Source organism: Lepisosteus oculatus, chromosome 21, assembly GCF_040954835.1.
Source record: "Lepisosteus oculatus isolate fLepOcu1 chromosome 21, fLepOcu1.hap2, whole genome shotgun sequence".
NCBI classification, from domain to species: Eukaryota; Metazoa; Chordata; class Actinopteri; order Semionotiformes; family Lepisosteidae; genus Lepisosteus; species Lepisosteus oculatus.
The window spans coordinates 9675671-9700602 of NC_090716.1; the positions used below are offsets into that span (position 1 = coordinate 9675671).

Genomic DNA, 24932 nt, shown 5'->3' on the forward strand with positions numbered 1-24932 from the left:
ACGGGGAAAGGGATTGTTTGAGGCAGAGCTGGGTTTACTGAGTCAGGAAACTCACCCAAGGGGCAATGCAGGACAGCCTGTCAAATACCTCTGCCCTCTCTTATCACACCCCCTTGGGTGATTAACTGCTTCTACCTTCCTCTCCTCCCCTTTCCCATTGTCATTGTTTGGCATTGTTCAGGGTTTCTCCTTTTCACCCTGTAAGCCCTAGGGGCCTAGTTCTCTGGTGGCTGTTCTATGAGCTCAAGCACCCTCAATCTTTTTCTATGTCATTGTTAAATGAGGAGTGAATACATATTTGTACATTGAGGATACCGCAAATGTCTTAGCAGGAGTGCAACCGGAAGGAGTACGTCGTATTTAACCAAAGTATAAATCCTTGTAAATGAGAGAAATTTTGAACAGATTTCTGTTACAGTGTGGGGGTTGTTTGTGTTATAATTTAAAATGAACGGCCCATAATTGTCTTGTTTTTTAAATGTACGCTTATGCTATAGGTTCAGGAGACTTTAAGGAAACATTTTTTTTTAAAAAGAAGTGTCTGTTCTGAGAGGGCGAAGGGCTTTGTGTTTCTTCACATGGGGATAAAAAAATCTGCCCCCAATCAAATGCGTGAAGCTCTGACTGAAGTAATCCGTCCTTCAGATGAGACATAAAACCGAGGTCCTGACTCTCTGTGTTCATTACAAATCCCAGGGCGTTTCTCAAAAAAAGTAGGGGTGTAACCCTGGCGTTCTGGCCAAACATACCATTGGCCTTTACCAATCATGGCCTCCTAATAATCCCCACCTATGAACTGGCTTCATTTCTCTGTTCTCCTCCTAATAGTTGATGTGTGGTGAGAGTACTGGTGCACTATGGCTGCTGTCACATCATCCAGGTGGGGCTGCACACTGGTGGTGGTGGAGGGGAGTCCCCATTACCTGTAAAGCGCTTTGAGTGGAGTGTCCAGAAAAGCGCTATATAAGTGTGAGGAATTATTATTATTGTTAATGTGAGGTCCCAGTCACACTTTGCCCCCCCCCCAGCTGGAAGTGAGAGATGAGGCCAGCAGCAATAAAGACCTGAAGGTGCAGTGTGAGGAGGAGGAGCTGAAGATGCACCAGCTCAACATCCGGGTGCGGGAGGTCTTCGCCAACCGCTTCACGCAGATGTTCGCCGACTATGAGGTCTTCGTCATCCAGCCCAGCCAGGACAAGGAGTCCTGGTTCAGCAACAGGGAGCAGATGCAAAACTTCGATAAAGTGAGTCCCGGAATGAAGCGGACCAGGGAACTAAAACTCCCATTAACGCCGCTCTGTCGGATCAAAAGCTCGTGGGCGTCGGGCTTGAACGGGATATTCCTCGGTGCCTGTTCTGGTTTTCTTGTTTTTCTCTTTCGTCAGGGATGTATCACAATTAACTCTCTACCATGAATTTTAAGTGCCTGTAAGAAGGGAGACCGCTATGATTTTGGGGGGAATTACTCGGCGTAAACAGTGGAGTTTGGGTTGCCTGTAGAAATGCGTCCAAGTCTCTTTCCAGATGACAATGTAAACTAATCGCATGCATTTATGTAGATTTACTTCCGTGAAGTTTTTCATCTCATTTGCCGTGTCAGAAAATAAACCAAATTGACTACAGCCCAGGCGCTGCCAGTCTCCTGCAGCCCATTTTGAAAATCCATCTGGGAAGCACTGTTCTTGTGGGACCAGTTTCCTTTTAAAGACCTGTGTGGTGAGACCTGCCTCGGTTGAGCGTTGGCTTCTTGGGGGGCCTTCGTTCCTCACGGCGTCCCCTGCCGCTCTGCCTGCAGGCCTCCTTCCTGTCCGACCAGCCCGAGCCGTACCTCCCCTTCCTGTCCCGCTTCCTGGAGACGCAGATGTTCGCCTCCTTCATCGACAACAAGATCCTGTGCCACGACGACGAGGACAAAGAGCCCACTCTCAGGGTCTTCGACTCCAGGGTGGACAAGATCCGCATGCTGAACGTGAGGACGCCCACGCTCCGCACGTCGATGTACCAGAAGTGCACGATGATTGACGAAGCAGGTTAGGCCCCTTCCGCGCGACACTGGCCACCTTTTGACAAGGCCCAGAAAGGCACTGTGCCCAGATCGCTGGATTCTTTTTTCTTTTATCTGTTTTCATCCAATGTCATTTGATATGAAACTGAGCACTCAGAGATGCCTGTTCATGCATATATTTAAAAATTAGAATAATTTATACCATAGTTAAAATCTACAGGGAGAAAGATTACAGACAATAATAGTAAAACATATGGATGTACAACAGAATGATATAGAAATTGTGAGAAGCCACAGTCAATCAAATTAATGCTTAGTTTAAGAACAGAAAGGCTGAAAAATACTGTACAAATTTCCAAGGATAAGCTTGCACTTAGAAGGGAAGGACTGAGTCACTACTGGCAGAGTAGTGCCTTTCCTTGAAGACATGGTAGCACAAGAAACACAAGTCTGAACACTGATAAAGGTATTAATGCAGTGTTTTTTTTTTAATGGGTGCCCCTACCTACTTTGTAATCTGACATGTTTGTGATGAAAGACTTACCTTTGTGTTCCCTTGCTGTTTTCAGATGCACATCTAAAAAAGCGGTTTGAGAAAATCGATCTGGTAGCCCCTGTACCACATTCCATTGGACTGGAGAACTATAAGGCTCACATTAGTAATTACATGCTGTTTTATTTGATCCGCACAATTCATGGGTGGTGGTGTCTGTGTGTGCCTGCAGTACATTATGACAATTAGAGGAGGGCTGAGTTTGATCCATTCCCTCATAACATGAGTTCATTGCTTTGTATATGATCTGCTTGAAAATTAGGGTACTGAGATATACAAAACTGTTGTTTGCCTAAATGACTCCTGACTTGCAAGTTACTGTGTTTTTTCATAGGCATCGTAGTTCATCAGATGTTTTAAATGCTTTAAGTTATGAGTACTTTGAGAAGCCACGTTTGAAGGTGCTATATAAAACAAACTTTATTACTATTGCGTTGTGGTTGGAAAAGGAATCCTTTAATGCGTTTGCAGTATTTTTAGATCTGTAAACATCACAGCAAATCAAACATCAGTGAATGTTTTAACTATTACATCTCAATAACCTCCTGGTTTTCTTGGTTTCATTGTGTTGGTATAAAATAATAAAGTTTTTCAGAATGACATGCTGCCTTAAACCAAATACCACAAATATTGAAATCCAAGGATAATGAATTTTGTCATTGCATTTTTGTGCAATGCATTGAAAATAGAAAGGAAGGAGTCATTATTAATAATGTACTGTATGCATGCACATTACTAACCATTTCAAAGTTCTTATAGAAACAACAAATTACTTATCTCTACTAACATCCCAGTTATCTCAGTGGGTTTATTGGGCTTTGTTGTCATGTATGTTTTCCAAAGCAGTGTTCCTGAAGAAGCCTGTAGAAAGACTCACAGCACAGTTCAGACCATATCACTCAGGTCTTTATTTTTGTAATTTAGCATCGCCAGTTATTTTTGTGACAGACCCCATGATTTGGAATGGCTGATTGTGTGTTTTTCACATCTCGGCTCTCGGCAACGATCCCTGCAGGAGATTGTAGCAAAGAGCCTCGACATGAGAATCGCACTGTCGGTCTGTTCCTAATCATGAGGCTGTGACAAAAATAGTCCTCCTTTCTTATCAAGCTGGGCTGGCTCTCGCCGACAGTGCCGTGACCGTATTCAGGTGATGAGGAAGAGTGGGTGGATTCCAGGTGGGAGCCTGGCTTGAGTCTCTCATTTTTTAAGAGACGCTGAGAGAGACGCTTCTGCCAGCAGCAGTGAAAGTCTGCAGGTGCCCAGGATGTGACAGGGGTCACTGTGTCACTGAGAGCTGAGAGACCCCCGGCCGACTAGCTAGTGACATGACACAGGCTCCAACCCGTGTTCCTGAAGCTCAGCTGAGCCTCTCGAGGGATTCCTGACCCAGGTCCTAGAGTTAGCAGAGCTCCCAAGCGAAGGGTGTGTTTTGAGATTTTAAATTGTTCTAAACCAGGTTTCCGAACTGTAAAATGTGCATAACATTTCAATCCTAAAATCTTAAAATTACTGATCTTAATGCAATATTGACAGTTTTTTCGTGAGTCCTTAAATCTGTGAAGATGCACTTTCCCCTCATAGGGCAATGAGTCAAACTGTTGTTTTAAGACAATTATCACCAAAATGTTGAATTCAATTATAATTATCCTAGAATTTGTCTCATGCAGGTTTTCTTTAAAAGGGCATCAAGCTAGTTTGGTGTGAGGGCTGCATGGGGAGAATCTGCATCTCGATACGAATTACTAACGGGGTGATGCATGGGTGTGATAAAGCCATGAAGATCATATAATCTCCCGGGTGTGAAATTGGTCATTAATGGCTTGACTTTTTCAGCGCAGTGGCTCACAGAGACATGGGCTGGTGTATACTCCTAAAAGTGATTCTTGCTGTGGGGATGATCATGCAAAGGATTTTTTTTTTACTTCTTTTTTTTTTTCCTGTTCCAACACCATCAGCTGCTGAGAGAGGTAACGGTTCTCCCTGTGTGTTGTACAGAAAAGGCGATAGAGATGAGGCTGGTTAAGATCGATCACACTGCTCTGCACCCGCACCTGCTGGACATGAAGATTGGCCAGGGCCGCTACGAGCCCGGCTTCTTCCCCAGGCTGCAGTCCGACGTGCTGTCCACAGGGCCCATCAGCAACAAGTGAGCAGGCGGCAGGGGAAGGTCACCTGTCTTTCTCCAGCAAGCTCCAGCCAGCCGGGCAACCCCTGGTGCTACACTGAAATCGTTCTCAGCAATGAAGGAGTGCAAGCTGTCTTAGCAGACTGAGAAAAAAGAAGGAAATCCTCTGCATGCATAGTACTTGAGGTTTTTACATTCGGTAAAAAGCAGCACCAACAAGCATGTATAAGTTAAATATTTGAGCTTAAACGAATATCAGGTTTATGTAAAGACATCAGCTGCCAAGTTTGTTTGTTGGTATGTAGTGGGACATAGGCCACCGCCTTATCATGTGATTGGGGGTTTTATTTTGAGTTTAATAGCTATAGATATCTGTAGTGCCCTGTCCCCCCCCAGCACACACACCCACACCTCAAAAGACTTGCACAGCATCTGAAAGTGCTGGACGGGGGAACAAAAGTGACACTGTGTGTGTGTGTGTGTGTGTGTGTGTGTGAGAGCGACAGGCGATGGCTGTGACACTGGTGTGTGTGTGTGTGTGTGAGAGCGACAGGCGATGGCTGTGACACTGGTGTGTGTGTGTGTGTGAGCGACAGGCGATGGCTGTGACACTGGTGTGTGTGTGAGCGACAGGCGATGGCTGTGACACTGGTGTGTGTGTGAGCGACAGGCGATGGCTGTGACACTGGTGTGTGTGTGTGAGCGACAGGCGATGGCTGTGACACTGGTGTGTGTGTGTGTGTGTGAGAGGGACAGGCGATGGCTGTGACACTGGTGTGTGTGTGTGTGAGAGGGACAGGCGATGGCTGTGACACTGGTGTGTGTGTGTGTGTGTGTGAGAGGGACAGGCGATGGCTGTGACACTGGTGTGTGTGTGTGTGAGAGGGACAGGCGATGGCTGTGACACTGGTGTGTGTGTGTGTGTGAGAGGGACAGGCGATGGCTGTGACACTGGTGTGTGTGTGTGTGAGAGGGACAGGCGATGGCTGTGACACTGGTGTGTGTGTGTGTGAGAGGGACAGGCGATGGCTGTGACACTGGTGTGTGTGTGTGTGAGAGGGACAGGCGATGGCTGTGACACTGGTGTGTGTGTGTGTATGTGTGTGTGTGTGAGCGACAGGTGATGGCTGTGACACTGGTGTGTGCTGTCCTGTGTATCTCAGGTGGGCGAAGAGGAGTGCCCCAGCGCAGTGGCGGAGGAAGGACAGGCAAAAACAGCATGCAGAGCACCTGTACTTGGACAACGACCAAAGAGAGGTGAGCTCCCCCCTCCTCTGTCGTCACACCTGTAGCTCTCGTGTCTTTCACAAAATCTCTTTTCTTTAAATCTGGTTCAGGCCGTCTGAAGACACAGTGAATCATTGCAAAAAAAAAAAGAAGGAAAAAAATATTTGTCTCACCTGCACTAATCGTTTTGGTTTCTTGGCATGTTTTTCTCTCCTTGCATGTATGGGTACAAGCGCAGCTTTTCTTGAGTGACATTTTTTTGTTTCTCATATTGTCCTTTTTTTTTTGTCCTTTTCTATCACGCTGGCTTTGTTTCTTCTGTCTCCTAACATCAGCATGTGGACTGGCTCTGGCCAGAAGTGCAGTGCCTGTTGTCTCTAGACTGGGGCTGGCACGAGCCGTCCCACAGGCCCTCTGTAAAGTCTGTGTCAGAGGTTGATCTGGTATGTCTTGAGAAGGACATGCATTGTTGATGAGCCCGAATCAAAACTGCATGTTCCCGTCGTCTCCCTATATTTCCCTTCGTTTTCCTGCGCCTTGGCAAACGGTACTTTAGTTACAAAATTAACTTTCCTTATAGATTCTCTTTTACCACACCTCAAAATGTTAAGATATTGAGAAATGCTAGTCATTTTTCAAAACAACAGTGTTTTTCTCAAGATGTAAGATAACATAGCTTTTGTATTTAGACAAATGTAGAATGATACTTTAAAACATTTTTAGTTAAACCATGGTCAGTTGTTGAGCATTAGCAAACAAAACACTAAAATTTAAGTTTATTAGTGTTTTTTGTTTTGGTCTATTGGAGATATTTTTTACTTTGGCTCTTCTGTTCTTGAACTTGACAGAAAGTTGTCTGGTTGCCCCTTTGTTTTGTTGATTATTTAGCGTGATTATCTACAACTAACCCATAAAATCCTGTCAGGTTTTAATTTTATATGTTTGTTATGCTTTTAAAGGACTCCAGATCTCTAAAAAAGACTCCCAGTTTCACACACATGTCCAAAACATATCCTTTCTGGTCTGGGTACTTGTCCAAGGCTGTAGCTCTGATCCTTCATGTGTTACTGTCTTGAGTTAGCAAGCTCCTGTAGCTACACGTCCGTGTTGAATAGCAGTGTTCACACCGAAGCCTGCGCTCTCTGTGTAACTCCCTTACTGCAGAAGTACATTCAGGAGGCCAGGAACCTAGGCACGACGATTCGCCAGCCCAAGCTGTCCAATCTCTCTCCGTCTGTGATCGCCCAGACGAACTGGAAATTTGTGGAGGGGCTGCTGAAGGAATGTAGAAACAAGGTATTGGAAAGGGGAATTTTTATTTTTATAACAAAAGTACTTCAGAACACAACTCTTGTTAAAAATAGTCCAATTTAAGGTCAACGAGTGGCAATTGTAGTTTATATATGGGATTTGGGATAATAAAACCCCCATTTCCATATGTAGGTGTAATAAATAGCCTGTGTGAAAGAACTGTAAATCTACAGTACTGTTACTGTAATGACGTACTTCCTTAAAGATCAGAGTTGCTCTCTGAGGAGAATATCAACAACCCTACAAAAACAAAACTACAGCGCACGTGTGAGTTTCTTCTTTTGCACCTTTTCGGGACAGTTTGAAGCGGGGGCTTGGGGGGTGGGGGGGTGTCGCGTGGTTCTGGGGAGGCCCGCGGGCCCCGGCCCGTGCCGCTGTGTGAAGCCCCGGCCCTGTGTCGCAGACCAAGCGGATGCTGGTGGAGAAGATGGGCCGCGAGGCGGTGGAGCTGGGCCACGGGGAGGTCAGCATCACCGGCGTGGAGGAGAACACGCTCATCGCCAGCCTGTGCGACCTGCTGGAGAGGATCTGGAGCCACGGCCTGCAGGTCAAGCAGGTAAGGCAAGCGGGGGCCCCGGGGGGGGCGGGGGCGGGGTCCGCGGCCGCTCCTGCCGCTTGTGCAGCGCTGCCCGGCCCGGTTCCCCGGGGAGAACTTCAGACCCGGGAGGAGGTGCCCCTCATCCACCTGTAGAGGAGCTGATCCCACCTTGGTGCCCAGAGGCAGCCATGACACAGCCTGATGGGGGGTCAGATGGGCAAGGGAGAAATCATTTTGTCAGTGGCGTGAAGAGGGAATTTATGGAGGGCATATTGAGCAAGCCCAAAGTCCTATTTAATTAACCAAGACACATAAGGAAAAGACCCCTGCTCTTGCGAGTGGTGTCATGGGATCTTCAACAACCAGTAACGAGGACCTCACCTTACTGCCTCATCCAAAGAATGACACCCCAGTACAGTATAGGTTCCCCATCACTACGCTGGGGGATCGGGCTTGAGAAGAGAGGCACTTACTGGTCCAATGGCACCACCTGCATTAGAAACCTGGCAATACTTACAGGTCTCCCATCCCAGTACTGACCAGGCCCCCATCTTGCTTAGCTTCGAGGATCAGGCTCTAGTGCTGTAATGCTGTTGTCAGTACATGTCATGTATCTTTTAAGTGGTATGGCCATCTCCTGTGTCCTTTCTCAAAAATACAATACTATAGAGCATACTATAGTAATCGCTTGTCCTATAGTATACTTCAGTATCACACTACGCTATTTAACAGTATGTGATACTAGGTTGTGCCACTGTGAGATGCAGCACAACAGGATATTCTAATGTGCTACAGAATACAGCGCTATAGCAAAATGTTTAAGACTTAGATTTTGCAATAATATCAGTATACCACACTGATTGCAATAGAATATTTTTATATTTTAAGTTTTGTATATAGCGTGCTTTTAACAGGATTGTCTCTGAGTGAATGAAAGGTGGCAGTTTGGAGGAGTGGATAGGGCTTTGGCCTTTAGACTTCAGGGTCTTAAACTGTAAGGTTGGGCTCTAAGAAATTAATAATAATAAAAAAAGCAGTTTTCTGAGACAGCTAAGTAGACCATGGTGGAAAAATTATCGTGCAGTCAAGTTGAGAACGACATTTGAAAAGATATCTTTAGAAGTGATGACAGCATCCCACTACATCAATGGGATTCCCACACGTGCTTTGTTTCTGTTAACGTGAATGGCGTGTAACACAAGGAGTCATATAATTACTAATTATGATTTGAATGCGGTGAGTTTTTAAAACCTTTTATGACTTCAATGGGATTCTGCAAGTTCATTCAGGTTTACCCTAAGCTGCCTTTTCTGTGAACTAATTCCTTGAAGCCAATTAGTCAGATTGGTACATCATAGTGTCTCAGATCTCAATTGCTTGGTAAGTGTTTTAAAAAGATTATATACTTTCTGAGAGAAGTTATTGATCTATATTTTTTTTTCTCCTAGGGTAAATCTGCATTGTGGTCTCACATGTTACACTATCAAGAGAGCAAGGAGAAAAAAGATGCTACACCTGGAAGTTTGGGTGCTCCAGGTAAGACAAGCCTAGTCCTCCATTTGTACTCCAAATAGGCTTTTGACACTTTGTTGAGAATGGCAGTAATGATCCTAACAAACCAGTTGAACAGAAGCGAGGTAATTACGCCAGAAGAATGAGGAAAATACAATAAGTTTTGAATGTTTTTTTTTTATATGCAGTACATAATGAATTTACTCCAAATTCTAAAAAAGCCTCTTTGTATTAATAAGGTTAAGCCAGAAAAATGCCGCACATATGAATTACGTCTGATCTGTGGTTAAGTATTGCTAAAAGTTTGTTTAAAAAATGAAAGCTCACATTTAATAGGTTAAGAGTCCAGTAAATTCTAATTATGTAGTGTTAGATTTCGTCCTGTGGAATTTTTATGTGTTGGGTTTAAGTGAACTTAACAGAAGCCATTTGCATTGAAAGGACTGTGTTTTAGCAAATGTCATTTTGTACTAGTTAAAAAAAAACGATGAAAAAGTGTGAAATCTCTGTAAGTGATGACGAAACATCTTTTCTGCTCTATTTATTAGTAATAGTATGTCTGCAACATCAAAGCGATGGTTTTTCAGTTGTTCTTTGAAAAAGTACAAGACATCTTTTAAACTGTGTTTTACGATCCTCCAAGCAGAAGTCATTTGCTGACTCATGTTACAGATGCAGCAGTACTTCCAAGGTGCTTTTGACCTTGTGAGCCCAGTGTAATGGTAACTCGCTCTTGTGAAAGTGTAAAATGGCTGTCTGCCTTGTTGAACCCTGGCAGATGCTCCTGTCACATAGCTCCTGCTGTTGTGTTTTACAGGCTTCATCCAGGACACAGAGAGAAGGAAGTCGGACACCGGGCCTGTCATGCCTCCTCTGAAAGTTTCGCTCATCCAGGACATGAGGTGAATTTTCTCAGTTGGCCACTGGCGGGTAGAATGTTGGGAACGTTCTGGAACAAAGATTGATCCATGATGAGATGCCTCATCAATTCACTTTTCAGACTTAAAATTCAAGATCTACTGGAGAATATTGTTGGGGGTAGAGACTAAATGGATACTGATACCATAACAATAGCTATAAGTGCTAAAGACCTATATATTTATTTAAATATTGAAGTCATTTAAGCTGCTTATTTGTGCTATGATAGTGTAGAAACACTCACAGACCCAATCTTAAAGGGAAATCTATATACCAACCCCAATAATAAAATTAATCTTTATTGTTTCCTTTTGAAATTAAATAAAACAAAATATTTTTTTCTTCCAGCTATTTCACCATCTTCTGAACATGATGTGATTATTACAGTGTCGTTTACACATTACACGTTCAAGGCAAAAATGGTGTCAAGGAATTGGATGTTGAATGCAATAGAATATTTTTGCACCACAACCAATTTAATATTATGTTTTATTAATTATTTTATCAATAAGTTGTTTAATGACATGAGAAGAATAGGTTAAATTTCAATGTAATGTATAGTTCAATAGAAGCTCTATTTTATAGTTGTTTTATTGTAGAAAACAACTTAGCTGCATCCCTGCAATATGTACTCTTTACTGCCATCTTCTGACAAGTTTAAGATAATAAAATGGACTTTTATAGCTTTTTGGCTTTTTCCCCATCTTGAAGAGTTGACGCAGATGGTTTTTAGCAGGACAGTCAAATTGCTGGAAGTATATTTTTAGTGTTGGGCTTATTGTTGAAAGTATTTGGCCAATTGCAATGAAACTTGCTTTGGAAAATTGGAAGGTGATCTAGGACACATTCCCTCACAAGATAACACTCACTACACTAGATCCAGAAGTCCTTACATTAAACGGTTACAAGGGACCACAAATAGAATCCCTTATGTGCTCTAGCAAAAATCTACATTACCCATGACCCCTGACCTTTCCTAAAGGTCAGAGGCGAATTTGTCTTATAATTTAAAAAGTGCACGTAGAGTCAGGGTTATTTTGGAACATATACAGGAAGTCATGCATGTTCTAACTAAACCTGTGCTTGCCCACTAAAATAGGTAAGTCAGCTAGGTCACTGCTGGTCTTTGCTGGTTGCAGCTGTATTTCTTTCTTGCTGTTATAGTTGCTCTGCGATTATATGAGAAATTTGTGTGTTGCTCTCAGATATAGCACTTCAGCCATTTTGACCTCAAGTTGCCTTCATTGTGTAAATGAAAAGCCATTGATCATGTACCGTTCCGTAATCTAATTTTTACAAATTCTTAAACTCCATTTTCAATTATTTTAATGTGTCATCTCCAATTTTGTCCATTTTAAGATTGCTGTGTTTTATTAGACTGATACTGTTTCATGTATTTACCAGAAATGTAAAATATTAAGAAAAAAGCAAGAAAAAAAGCTATTTCGATTGCAGTCCAGCACTACTTCCAAACACATTACAAAGTAATCAAGTGCAGAGGATTGATTCTAAATTAATTCCCCAAAGCGGATTCTTTAGAAAAATTCTGCTGATCTTACAAAAAGAAAGAAAAGATTTGTATTCTGATTGTGTAGTGTAGAGGAGAAGTTGACCTGTTCCTGAACGCTGGAGCCTTGCTAGAAAAAGGACATTAAACAAGAAGAGACAGGCATGATGAAGGTTGGAGGAGGCACTGTTGAGTCAAGGGTGAATTTCCTCACTTGCATGAAGGAAGTAAAAAGCCAAGTCATCTGACTCTGTTACTTCCAGCCTAATTAACCAGCTCCCCGCAGGGTTTAGTGAGCAGTGCCTGTAAGTGTCTGTCTCAGTCGGGGCTGGGCTGTAATATTCCCACCCAATCCATAGCTCTCGGAGGTCCTCCACAGCCTAACATGACCGTGCTGTAAAGGATGTTATGGAGACGGTGAGTCAGACAGTAGTAGTCGCTTCTCAGTCTCCAGATTATGCAGTGATAAAAATGTCTCCCAGCGAAAGCAATGTGGGTAATATAGATCTCACTGGACACGGAGAGTGTTGACCAGTTCTTCACCAATTCCAGCATCTGCTCTAAGCAGATATTTGCTTATCACTATTTCTATTGATAACTTACACGCTCATTTAAGAGCTACATTTTTTTTCTTTCCCTGTAGTTTAGTGCTGAAAAGCAGTTAAACAGTGTTCAGTGTAGAGGAATGTTTTTTTTTTTGCTCCATCTTCATCATTCAGCGTGTTTAGCATGTGAATTATGACATTCCTCTCAGTAGGTTCAGTAAATATTCAAGTGATAAATGTGCATACAAAGAAATACTCAGGGGGTTGACATAAATCTGTGCTGATAACTTGACGTTGTGTCGCGTATACAGTATGTCATTTTTTTCCCTTTTTATTTGGACGAATGGAAAGCCTCTGGGGAAAGCACTTTCAGGAAATGGGTTGAGTTCTGTGACAGTGGATTAGGCGTGGCACTTAGGCAGTCAACAGGAAAATGTTTACGGACAGAGAAGTAAAGCAGAGTCTGTCTGACCACTGAAGGGGGGTTAATGTTGTTGTGAATTCTCTACTAACCTGATTTTTTACCATTCTTTTGTCAACAAAATACTAACTCCAAATAGGTGTTGGAAATCACTAGCCTAGTATATAGCTAGCTGGTGTCTCTCCTGCTCCGTTAGCACCTGTGTGTAAAAGCCCTTGTCAGAGCTGGGCTGAGCCCACTGTTCTCTGTGAGTGACCTAGATTTCAGCATGAATGCCCTACAAGGCCCAGCCAGAGCTGACAGTTGTATTAAGCAGACTCTGATGGATTAGCTCCTGTCTGAATGCCTTTCCCCCTCCCAGGCACATCCAGAATATCGGCGAGATCAAAACCGATGTGGGCAAGGCCAGGGCCTGGGTGCGACTCTCTATGGAGAAGAAGCTGCTCTCGAGGCACCTCAAGCAGCTGCTGTCAGACCACGAACTGACCAAGTGAGCCCCCCCCGTTCTCGGGCACAGCCTCCGTGTTTTCCCGGAATACAGGAGTCATTTCTGCAGCAGAATAGGAACGGAAAAACGGGGAAACTGCTTGAATTCTCCCGCTTGATCCATTCTTTTGACAAAGGTCAGGAGACCGCGAGTGATAAGTTAGAGCAGAAGCATTCCTGCTAAGCTTTGCAGTTCTTTCTACGGCCAGTGTAGCTTTCTCCCGGGAGGGCTGAGATGTTAGATATTTTTTCAGTAAGGTTAGATTTGCAAAGCACAGTGAGCAGGAGGGCTTCTATTATTATATGTCAGGAATCTGGTAAAGATTTAGAGTTTCGGGGAGGTTGGTCTGTGGTTTTTCCCATTCACCCCGTTCGGCTCCTGTTCTGTACGATGCTGAAATGACACCCGTATTCCTGAATTTAATCTGATTCCCAGCTTGAACTTTCTAGTTTTCCCTTTTAGGTGCACATCACAGCAATAGCAAAGTGTGTCAGTCTTTTGATTCATCTATAATATATTATCCCTTTTGAAATATCAAGGCTTCGCAATCTGTCATTAAAAATGAATTATGGAGTCCCTGCCAGCTTTTATTTATTTATGACCTGAGATATCTGTGGTGTTCTGGGTCACACTGTGGGTTCTTATGCTTTGAAGTGTGCAATCTTCCTAAAAGGCTCCCCGACCCGATTTTTGTACCTTTTAATTTGCCATAGCAGATTGTGTCAGATGCCCTAAGGGTCATGCTTTCCGTTGTCTTTGTTATTACAGTTTTAAATATTAATAACGAAGCAAGACGGGTTTCTGGGGGTGGAGATATATTATGAGGGATGATGATGACATGCATTTGGATTTGTGTGCATGCGGAGGATTCATGTTTGAATAGTGAGATTCAAATACACATTTATTGGAATTTATTTCTTACCAGGTTCATGATGTTAGCTTTTCTGGACCACCCAAAAAAAAAAGTTCTCTCAAGGAGCCCCATTATAGTTGTGTAGTTGTCAATTTTAACCCCAGCCAGTCTTTCAAATGTACAGTTGCTGGACGGTGGGCAGTAGTGTCCAAGTCTAGCAGCACCAGTGCAGTAAGTTTTTTACATTTCAGCCTAAGTCACCTGTTCATAAAGACTGGGAATACTTGGACGTTATTCATCAAGTGAATAACAATGTGCTGGATTAAGAGACCTCTGGTCCATGAGGGTTGATATTTTCAATTGTTTCACTGTTTTTGTGGGGGGTTTCCTCTGGGTGCTCTGGCTTCTTCCCACTGTCCAAAGACAAACTGGGCTTCTGGGACAGCTGGCCCTGTCTGTGTGGGTCTGTGTGGGTCTGTGTGGGTCTGTGTGGGTCTGTGTGGGTCTGTGTGGGTCTGTGTGGGTCTGTGTGGGTCTGTGTGGGTCTGTGTGGGTCTGTGTGGGTCTGTGTGGGTCTGTGTGGGTCTGTGTGGGTCTGTGTGGGTCTGGGTGTGTGTCCTGTTGTAGACCAGCTTCCCATCCAGAGTGTATCCGGCCTTGTTCTTTGCCGAGATAGTTGGGCAAAGAACAACTCGTTCTTTGCCGAGAGTTGGGAGGAGGGGTTAGAAAGTGGATGGATGGAATGATTTAGTGGTTGCTAATAAAACCTTCATAACTGGGGCTGCCCAGGAGCAGAGTTCAAGATGTCTGCTGTGGAGAAGTAGTTCCCTGTAGAAGGAAAGTCTGAAGTGTGCCTTGTTCTATTCTGTGCGGCTCAGGAAACTGTACAAGCGCTATGCCTTCCTGCGCTGTGATGATGAGAAGGAACAATTCCTGTACCACCTACTGTCTTTCAACGCTGTGGACTACTTCTGTTTCACCAATGTCTTCACAACAGTCAGTAAGTACCCCACACAGCAACACCCGTGAATTAACGTTTGCATGTGTAGTAAACCTACATTGTGTACAAGACCAAAGCTCACAACCGAAAAGCCATTTAAAAATTCTGTGAGACCACATCAAATTTAGCATGCTCACTGCTGTATCAGATTTAATTTGCTCTTAATATTGTGCTGAGCTGAACCATTTTGGCTGAAGTATAATAGCCCTGATAAGTCTTAGCTTTGACAGCTGCATTACAATCACACTCGTTATAAAAACAGATCGTAAATCTTTTTTTTTTTATGCACTCTTGGTTAGATTAGCCTGGGTTGTGGCGACCACTAAAGTGAACATTTGTTCAGAAGACCAGACATAATGATAAAGTATCATTTTATTGAGAGGATTAGTTTCCCTTGTAATAAATTTGTTTTGCATGTTAAGGCACTGTAATCTTTCAAGTGATGAACAGCTTTTAACTGAATTTCTTGTGGTTTTTAAATGTCATTTGTTGTAGACCTAAAGATTATTTTGTGTGCGGCTCTCACCCGTGTCTTTTTTGTTTACCCCCCACAGTGATTCCATATCATGTATTAGTCATTCCAAGCAAGAAGCTGGGGGGCTCTATGTTCACAGCCAACCCGTGGATCTGTATCTCAGGGGAGCTGTCTGAGACGGGGGTGTTACAGGTCCCCAAAAATACCCTGGAAATCACCTTTGAGGTGGGTCTAAGATTTGAGAATTCAGAGAAAAGGAGGGCTAGAAATGTCTCATGTCTTTTAAAGTCTTGTATATCTTCTGTTTGTTTTCCTTCTAGTGCCAAAATCTTGGAAAACTGACCACAGTGCAGATTGGACATGATAACTCAGGACTTTACGCTAAGTGGCTGGTGGAGTGTGTCATGGTCAGAAATGAAATTACTGGCCATGCTTACAAGTGAGTACCACAGTAAAAAATAACATCAGAAGAATGTATTGCTATATATTAGTAACAAAAGTATTAATTAGGAATTTATGGATTTGGTTTTTGCTAGTGGACACTTTGACAGCAGAACAATACAATGTCAAAAAAGGCTGAGAACTGGTACTGTTAGCCTAAATTCCAGGCAATTGCGACAGTATAGTGAGAACAGATGCAGCCCTTCAGATGAGATGTGTTTCTTGCGAAATTGTAGTTATTAAAGATCCTTTGGCACTCTTTGGATGAATAGGGGTGCTCATTCCAGAGTCCTGGGTAAATAGGACTTTAGGCTGTGAAAATATACTCCTTCTTCAAGTCCAGGAACTTCAAGGGAAGACCACATTGCTGGTACAGGTGACACTGGTCCAGAGTTTCCTGTCTAATGTACCAGTACTTTGACTGCCTGAGGAGTTGCTGTCCCTCGGATGAAATGTTAAAGCGATGTCCTGACTACTTTGTTAATAGAAGTCCCAGGGCACTGTTCAGGAGAGTAAGGCTGTTGCCCTGGCTATATTCCCCTCTGGGCTTTCCAGAACAGGGCGTTTCTGTGGTGGAGGAACATGCACCCCTGCCCCATGTACAGCACCTCCTTGAGATGCAAGAAAGTTTTTATTATAAGGCACAGATCACGGAGATATGAAAAATATCAAACCCAAGGTCTCCTGTGCGGACGTTCGTCTGGGAAGGGTTTTAAGAAACAGATCTCCTTCAGGGACATGCGAACGGGGAGGGTTTTACCTGGGGACAGTGCCAGTGAACAGGGGCTCCTTTAACGCTCTCCGGCGCGGCGCAGGTTCCCCTGCGGGAGGTGGCTGGGCAAGGGCGTGGACGATGGCAGTCTGGAGCGGATCCTGGTGGGCGAGCTGGTGACCCCCAGCACGGAGAGCGAGGAGCGCTTCTGCAGGACCCCGCCCATGCAGCAGTCCCCCAGCATGATCCGGAGGTTCGTCACCATCTCGCCAAACAGCAAACCAAGTGAGTGCCGCCCGGTCAGGAGCGCCAGCTCTGAGGGACAAGAGCGCACAGCAGTGAGGGGGGGTCATAGTCATTCAAAGTGTTATTAGGAAGAGGAACAGCGGAGTCAACAGCTTTATACATCTATCTCTTCAGGCTGGATTACAGCGGAAGAAATTGGAACAGTTTATTAAAGAGAAAGGTTTCTTTTTATTTTTTTATTTTCCTTACAAACTGTGTGCTATCATTTCTACCAACAGTGCTCTGGTTCAAATACATTTCTCCTTTCTATATGGGCTGCATAACGTTTCTGCTGGTGAGATGTCATTTGCCGTTCGACCTACATAGGGACCTTGTCACACTGGAGTTAGTCTGTCTCCTGTTATAAATTGACATTTTTTTGTTATCTGACTTAAGTAAACCTAATTTCAGCTGTTCTGTAAAGATCACCAAGCTTATTGGTCTGGGAGTTTTTCCTTAAGCCATAAAAATTCAAGGTCTTCCATTGGAGTCTTTTTGCTGTGTTTTGGAGTGAATGGTTAATTCGGAGGCCTGCTGATTAGGCTAAATGGCTCTTTTGGGTTGTAAATTGAACTGGATGACAACAAAGGCCTGAAAGCATTTGTCCTGCTCTCTTCCAGAGTTAAACACAGGCCAGATACAGGAGGGTGTTGGCGAGGCCATCAATGGGATTGTAAAGCATTTCCACAAACCAGAGAAAGAGGTGAGTCCTCTGCCTGTGTTCTGTAACCAGTCTTGAGCAGTCTTGCCTTATCTTTTCAAGCTCAGCAGTGGAGTGCACCGCAGGCACTGTCCAGTGTGACTTTCTGCTTACGAATGTTTTCTAAACATGGTGACGGCATGTATGCTTGAACCGTTTAACAGAAGTATGTATGCTTATATTCCACTGTATTTTTATTTTTTAAAAACATTTTCATGTACACTTGTTTCTGTGTGCCTTAGTATTTTTAAGAAGCACATTATGTTTGAGGGGTTTCAGCCTGTTCCCCAATTCATTGTTTGTCCTATAGAAATAGAGAGGATTTAACAAATGGTGTTGTGTTTTACTGGGTGTATGAAAACAGGAGCCTGCATTGGGAGTTTGAGCATGTCTTATTTACCCTTTATTGACATTACTTAATAGTAAACATTGAGCCAGACATGAATTAATAAGACATGGTGCAGTGGTGCATTAGCACTGCTGTTCAATTCCAAACCTGGGCTGCTGTCTGCATGGAGTTTGTCTGTTCGTGTGGGTTTCCTCTGGGTGCTCCGGTTTCTCCCACTGTCTGTTGACATGCGTCTTGGTAGACGGGCCCTGGGGTGAGTGTGTGTGTGTGTGTGTGCCTGCCAGGATAGGGTCTGGCTGCCCCACAGCCCTGAACTGGGTGAAGCTGCTAGAAAATGGATGGATGAATTTATATGTTTTACTGTCCACTGAGGGACAAGTTTGATGCCTTTGCTTCTTTTTACAGAGGGGCAGCCTGACGCTCTTGTTATGTGGGGAGTATGGTCTGGTCTCCGCCTTGGAACAGGTGTTCCTGCATGGCTTCAAGTCTCCCCGGCTCTTTAAAAACGTCTTCATCTGGGATTTCCTAGGTAAGTGTTTTGCCTGATTCCTGCCTTCAGGCTGAACAAAAGCTCAGTTTAGGCTTTTTCCCTCAGAATTGCCAGTTATTTAATAGTACCTCAGCACCTGGGCAGGGAGTCAGTGCCAGTTAGAGAAGTGGAACATCTTTCCCTGCCATCACCGCAGCTGATGAAAGTTTGACTTGAGGCAGAACCGTCTCGCCTGGCTTCTCATTTGCAGTTTGTTTGCATGTAGTCAAAGAAAACTTTCTACAACGCTTGAGGAGTTTATATGGTTCTTCCTCCAAGCTTTGAGAAATGGAGAGAGCTCATTAACATTCATTAATAAACACACACCATAACCCCGAAAGGTGACTTGATACAATATATTTTATAACTTGCTATAGAGGTGTGAAAACAAGCTGTGTAAGACGCCTGTGCCATATCTGCTGTGTGTTTTGCCTCTTATTATTTGCTTCAGCATTTCAGCAATGGCTAGGAGCTGCTGTGTTGCCCTGTGGGTGAAATGTGATTTTTCCTTGCTCCAGAAAAGGCGCAGATGTATTTCGAAAGCCCCGAGCAAAGGGAGATGGTGCAGGATGAGAACTGGCAGACGAGAGTGAGGAACTTCTGTCGCTTCATGAACGCGATCAACAGCACCCCGCGGAGTATCGGCAAGGATGGCAAGTTCCAGCTGCTGGTGTGCCTGGGGGCCAGGTCAGTCCGACTCCAGGGACCCCCGACTTTCTTGAGGGACACTGACACCCACAGGCAGTAGTGCAGCGCAGCACGTAGTTGTGCTGGTGGGAGTCTCTCAGCGCTACGCTGGAACACCAGGAAGTTGCAAAATGGTTTCCATTTGTGCTGTCCAGAAACCTATGTTTCAGAACCCCAGAAATGACATGTCATTATTTTGTATTATTCGTACACAGCTTAATTGTTTTAGTTGTAGAATTAAAAAAATATATTTCTTGCACGTTTCCTGTGGTGGTACATGTTAAATAACACAATCTCCTATAATTTAAATTATTTTGGAATTTCCTGGTATGGTTACTATTTTTACTGTGCCAGAATTAGCAGGGAGAGCTGCTCTTGTGAAGACTCTGCCTGGCTGCTTTTGAGGAATTGCAAACCATATGTACTTAATAGAATCTGTATCCCCCCCCCCCAACAGTGAATGGTAACCTGCTATAATTCTGTCCCTTTAAAGTTTGGACTATCAATGTAGGCAGATCACTTATCACCAGGGGCTGCCTTCCGCTTGTTCAAGGATATTAAAATAATGTGACTTCCTGTTATTCCATCCAGCTGTTGTTTTCAAACAGAGGATTCTCGGGAAAACAAACAAATATGTTTCATTACCTGCCTATCAGAGCTTGCCAGTCAATGGACAGTCATTTCCTGTGTTGTCTTTATTACGAGCCGGTCTGTGTCGGACTTGCATGCTGTATCCTCCATTTTGTTGTGGCAGTTCTGCTGCGGTGACAATTTTCACCTGTGAAATACACCTCCATCACAGCACTTTTTTTCCCAGTGTTAACACTGTGAGTCCTCTTTGTGAACAAGAACAACAAACAACCCCCTTTCACGTTGCTCATTGGAGGACATGTGGTCTTCTCAGTCTTGAATATATGTACATGTATGCATACAGGACACCTGCAGAAGTAGCTGGCATGTTCAGACAAATGTTCACCAGACTTCAGCGCTCAGTTTTTCACACATGGATCATGGGGAACGCATTGTCTTGCTCAAAGACAGCTGACAGCGCTGTCTGAATGCTGGCAGCTGTGCTTGCAGTGGTATTCCCCAGTAAGGCCCTGTTTGTGTTCCCTGGTGTGCAGTGCCGTTGTCCCGAACATCTTGCCCTGGGTCCTGTGTGCATGTGCTCAGGATGTCATTGGCCCGCTGTGCGCAGGGTTCACCACACTGGTGTCTGCATTCAAAACTACGATATACGTACACAAATCTCTAAACCTAACCTAAAGCTTAGGATTTTTTTCCCCTCAGAAAAGCCTTTGTTCATCCTTGAAAGCATGCCTTAATAAAGCAGACTCTGGGCACTGTAATGCATACAAGTAATCCATTGCATAATATCATTTTATTATCAATATCAATATTATCATTTCCTGGTTGGACCACTCTGGTGTCGTTTTAATCTTCCCGTAGTGGGCTACATTTCCTGTGAAGGGGTGTCTGGGCACAGCCTGGTATAGGCAGCTCACTCTCAGGGCAGCCAGGGCTCTGTGAGCCACATACATGACCAGATTCAGCCTGGGTCATGTCAACCAGGTGGTTGGCACCACGTCACCCACAGCAGGAGTGGCATCGCCGCTGCTAGCCAACACGTAAAGACACAGTTGAATATTCCGTCTTGGGGGGGTACCTCACAAAAGAATTGGCAATTCTAAAATAATTGAAAATAATATGTATACTGCTGATACATATTTGTACACTTTCAATCAAGGTCAGCTTAATTTAACTATGCCTCAGGCTTAACATTTAGCATCTGTGAAGTCTGTTCTTCCTCAGATCAAACTGTCACAAAAGCAGTTACATAGAATATCTCTGGCCTGCTGTATGGTATCAGTTATGCCTTTGGAAGTTCTAGTGAATTTTGACTGCGCTAGGCAGCACAAGATTGTGCAGCATTGTTAATTGATTCAGCTTCATCCTATTGAATTGTACTGCTGGATAATTAGCTGGGAGCAGCTGTTGTGTAAACACATTAAAGAAACAAAATGCCCTCGCTGTACCAGCCCTGCCTGTGCTAGGGCCTTATTAACCACTGCTGACTGTGTGCCATGTCTCCTCCCCAGGGATCATCTGTTGCACCACTGGATAGCTCTCCTCGCGGACTGCCCAATCACTGTGCAGATGTATGAGGACATGGCGCTGATAAAGGACCACACGCTCGTGAACTCTCTGATCAGAGTGCTGCAGACGCTGCAGGAGTTCAACATTACACTGGAGACCTCTCTAGTCAAAGGAATAGGTATTTAGGCACACAAGGACACAAGCAGCACCCGATACTGCAAGCGCAAGGCGGAGCTTCGAAGGACTATTCTAACACATTTTTTTACTTGGAAAAGAGAATTGAGGAAAGGACATTTTTGGCTTATTTTAAAGCTGCAGTTATTTTGCCATATATTAAGTGCAATGAGCCTTTTACAGTGTGTCATTATGTTTGTTCTCAAAATGTGCTGTTGACCCATTTTTACTCTCTGTTGTTTTTTATTTTAGTAACAGAAACAACCTGTGCTATACTGTATTCAAGAATTTAGATCTTTTGTTGTTGTTGTGTACTGCTGATAATAGCTATATTTAAAAGGAAGCAAACAAAAATAACTTAATATATTTTCAAAAAGGAACAGTATTATTTTGATATGTCTGTTGAGTTGCTTGCTCTGTTATTGAAATTTAGGTTTCACAGAGGCCAAACTTGAGCTCAAAACAAATGTTGTAGAAGTATACTTTATAAGTACTAACCCTTACAACAATGACATGTAAATGACCGAAAGGTTTCTATAGAAAGTTGTTCTCTGCAGAAATGTACTGCTACGTGTCTATAGAAAACTTTGGGTTATTTTTGTAAGGGAACGATGGGAGAGAATACGATTTTTAATATGAAATATGAAAAATGAACTGAAATTAGTTTTTATATCTTCTATAATAGATGTACACATTTAATTTTTTTCCCCAAAATGTAGTGTCAGCGTTCATTATATACTGCTTCTGCACGTTTTGATTTCTCAGATCATACATTCAGTTGTGCTGGAGAAGAGTTCACCCTGTCTATTTTTCTAAATTATAAATCAGGCTTTGGAGCTTCTGTCTAGTGCATGTTGTCCTTTTTGTATAAGCGACCGTCGAGTATAATCTCGGCAATAATCGGCAAGTTTGAAAAACCATTAACCTCCATTCTACTTTAAAAGTTGACTTGTTTTTCTGTCTGTGCTTTTACTTGTTCATGCTTTCACATTTATTATTATTATTTTTTAACCTGTTCAGACTTCACTGAGACTGAGTATAAGTAACATTCCTTCTAAGCTCTTTCTCTGAATCTCCTTGTCATTCCAAGAACAGGATTGTGGGAATCATTCTGTTTTCATGGAGGTTTGTGCTGAGCCAGACATCCTCTCCGTTACTGACAGGACACTTTCTCCATCTGCCCACCACCTGGCATGTGAATTACTGAATTGTCCGCAAAAAAATATCCTCTTGCACTTCTCGAGATATATACAGTGTATGTTTTTAGTTACCCATCCGCTGAAAAACAGGCATTATCAAATAAGCCAGTGACCAGGTTTGGGAGTTTCACATTTGGATGTAGGTCGCAGTGGAGGATGTAGGATCTAGGTTTGATTGTGTTTAGTTTGCTGCCATTTTTAACAAGCGTGTGTGGATTTGGAGTAGACTTCAGTACATCCTCCTGTGGCACTTACAAGTTCATAGGTTGTAATCTGATAGGATCTGAAGGTCCACTTCAAGGCTTTCTTCCTGGGTTTAGAACGTGGCGGATGATAGTACAATTTCCAGTTAGCTTTGCTGCCTCACACCTCCAGGGTCTTGGACTGATTCCTGGTTCGAAACAGTCCTCTGTTTTGGGGGTATTTCATTTTTGCCCCCCCCCCGTTCTTGTGGATTTTCGTGGGCTGCTGTGGTTTCCCCCCTCTTCCCAAAGACACGTAGGTTTAAGTTCTGAATTGCCCCCTTTTTGGGAGTTTGTTCCCAGTGCGGCCAGTGCTGATAATGTGATTGAAACAGAACAAAATCAGCTTGACGAGATTAATGGGATGGGGTTGCGTTTTCATTCTGGTGGTTCGGACCCTCAACTCGCAACGTTTTTCCAACTACGTCCGAGAATGAAGCTACTTCTCACCTCTGGTACCGGATCCTCTTTGATTAACAAACTGTGACGAGGGTCTTTCTGAGGAAGTATTTTCCCAGCTCAGTAAATTTGGAGGGCATCTGCTTGGCACTTTGGGCTAGAGGATTTTTTTCTTGTATATTATTCTCCCAAATGAAAACATTGACAATTTTTAACGTCATCAAATTCATTGACACTTTCACTTTTTAGTCCACATTCCTGTAGAGTAATCTCAGTTTTTGACATGATCTGGGGTATTCTGCAATTTGCTTGTTTCGCAAGACACTACAAGGACACGGTGAATCTTTTAACACTGGGGAAAAATAAGAAATTGTATTTGTGAATACAGTTCTATCCAAGTATACAGACATGCATTTGTATTCCTGAGCCATGTGAATCCATGGAGAATAGTGGAAGTTTACAGTGTTATATTTCACTTAAAGACAGTGGCTGTATTTCTCAGCTCCAGTAGCCATCTCCCATAGAGTTAAGATTGCTGCTGTTAATATGCTATGCAATATTCACTACACAGAGCAAAAGTAAAAAACAAGAAAAATTAAGGGTTATATGGTTCAGACTTTTGTCCCATTGTACTTGGCAGCAGAGTTTGAAGGCATAATAGCTTCATGGAAACATTAAATTTGACCATTTCATCCCCAAAATGCTTGGCTAGTGCTGATATTTCATCCGCCTTCAGTCTGAAACCATATACAGGCTGAGCTTCTTGGGACAGATACTACTTTTTTAAAAAAGGTTAATAAAGCAGTGTTGTGTAGTGTAAAATAAGAAGTGGTTAACTGTACAGTGTATAAAATGTAATAAAACAAAAGGATAATGTCTCCATGTAAAAGTGTATTGTATATTTTTACATAAACCATGAACTTGCTCTGTAGTATGTAGATTGCAATTAATAATGTATCTGGGAAGTGGTTTTATAGAAGGCATCCTTTTTATCTTTGTAACTGCTCTGGTTGTATCTATTCTGTATAGGAAATGTAGCTCTGAACTAGAGAAATGGCCCTGAGTAGTTACACTTGTATTTTACACATGTCCTGATGAATAAATGGTAAACATTTCCTAACAGTAAGGCTTCTTATTTATTTCCACTTGGTGTTGACCTTTTAAGAGTAGAGCAGTTTCATTAAAACACTTCATTTGGTTCATAAGAACGATATTTGCCACAGAAATTGGCTGTATTTCCAGATATTCTTTCGACACTTAAAGCAATTTTGAAATTATTAAACAAATTAAATGTGTGTTGTCTAAATACTAAATAAAGTAATAGGGTGCATTAACACGTTATGCCTGTTTCAAGGTACAATTGCAATTTAAAACACCTTGAAAACCTTGAATTTACAGAACGCTGTAAATGTTAAAAGACCAGTCCTTCAAATAACAACCGAAACGGTTACTATTACACTGACTTTCTAGGTCCTTTTAAAGCATTTAAGATCTCTAATAACATACAAAATTGTGAATTCTCACAATTAATGCATTGATCTGCGTTCCCGTTTTTGTGATTTTCTACAGCTCGCTCTGTATTTTATATTTCATAAAGACCTGCATGGTCTGTCTAGTTTTGCAGCAATCTGCAAACTA

The 24932-nt window shown here is 43.0% G+C and overlaps 1 protein-coding gene across 4 annotated transcripts in view; it reads left to right on the forward strand.

The window, feature by feature from the left end:
- Positions 1–24416, forward strand: part of dennd5a (DENN/MADD domain containing 5A) — a 58581-nt gene extending 34165 nt beyond the window's left edge. For 2 of the 4 annotated variants that reach the window (XM_069181881.1, XM_069181882.1), the window contains 18 exons: positions 1029–1244; positions 1796–2030; positions 2575–2664; positions 4557–4707; positions 5850–5943; positions 7078–7209; positions 7628–7780; positions 9211–9298; positions 10092–10176; positions 13027–13155; positions 14884–15005; positions 15560–15705; positions 15801–15919; positions 16737–16918; positions 17539–17621; positions 18373–18496; positions 19015–19183; positions 21283–24416. In XM_069181881.1, coding sequence (XP_069037982.1) covers positions 1029–1244; positions 1796–2030; positions 2575–2664; positions 4557–4707; positions 5850–5943; positions 7078–7209; positions 7628–7780; positions 9211–9298; positions 10092–10176; positions 13027–13155; positions 14884–15005; positions 15560–15705; positions 15801–15919; positions 16737–16918; positions 17539–17621; positions 18373–18496; positions 19015–19183; positions 21283–21466 — 2502 coding nt within the window. In that variant the 3' untranslated portion in view covers positions 21467–24416. The remainder of the gene's footprint in view (positions 1–1028; positions 1245–1795; positions 2031–2574; positions 2665–4556; positions 4708–5849; positions 5944–7077; positions 7210–7627; positions 7781–9210; positions 9299–10091; positions 10177–13026; positions 13156–14883; positions 15006–15559; positions 15706–15800; positions 15920–16736; positions 16919–17538; positions 17622–18372; positions 18497–19014; positions 19184–21282) is intronic. The other 2 variants (XM_069181883.1, XM_069181884.1) reach the window with 1 other exon arrangement.
- Positions 24417–24932: the final 516 nt, after the last annotated feature.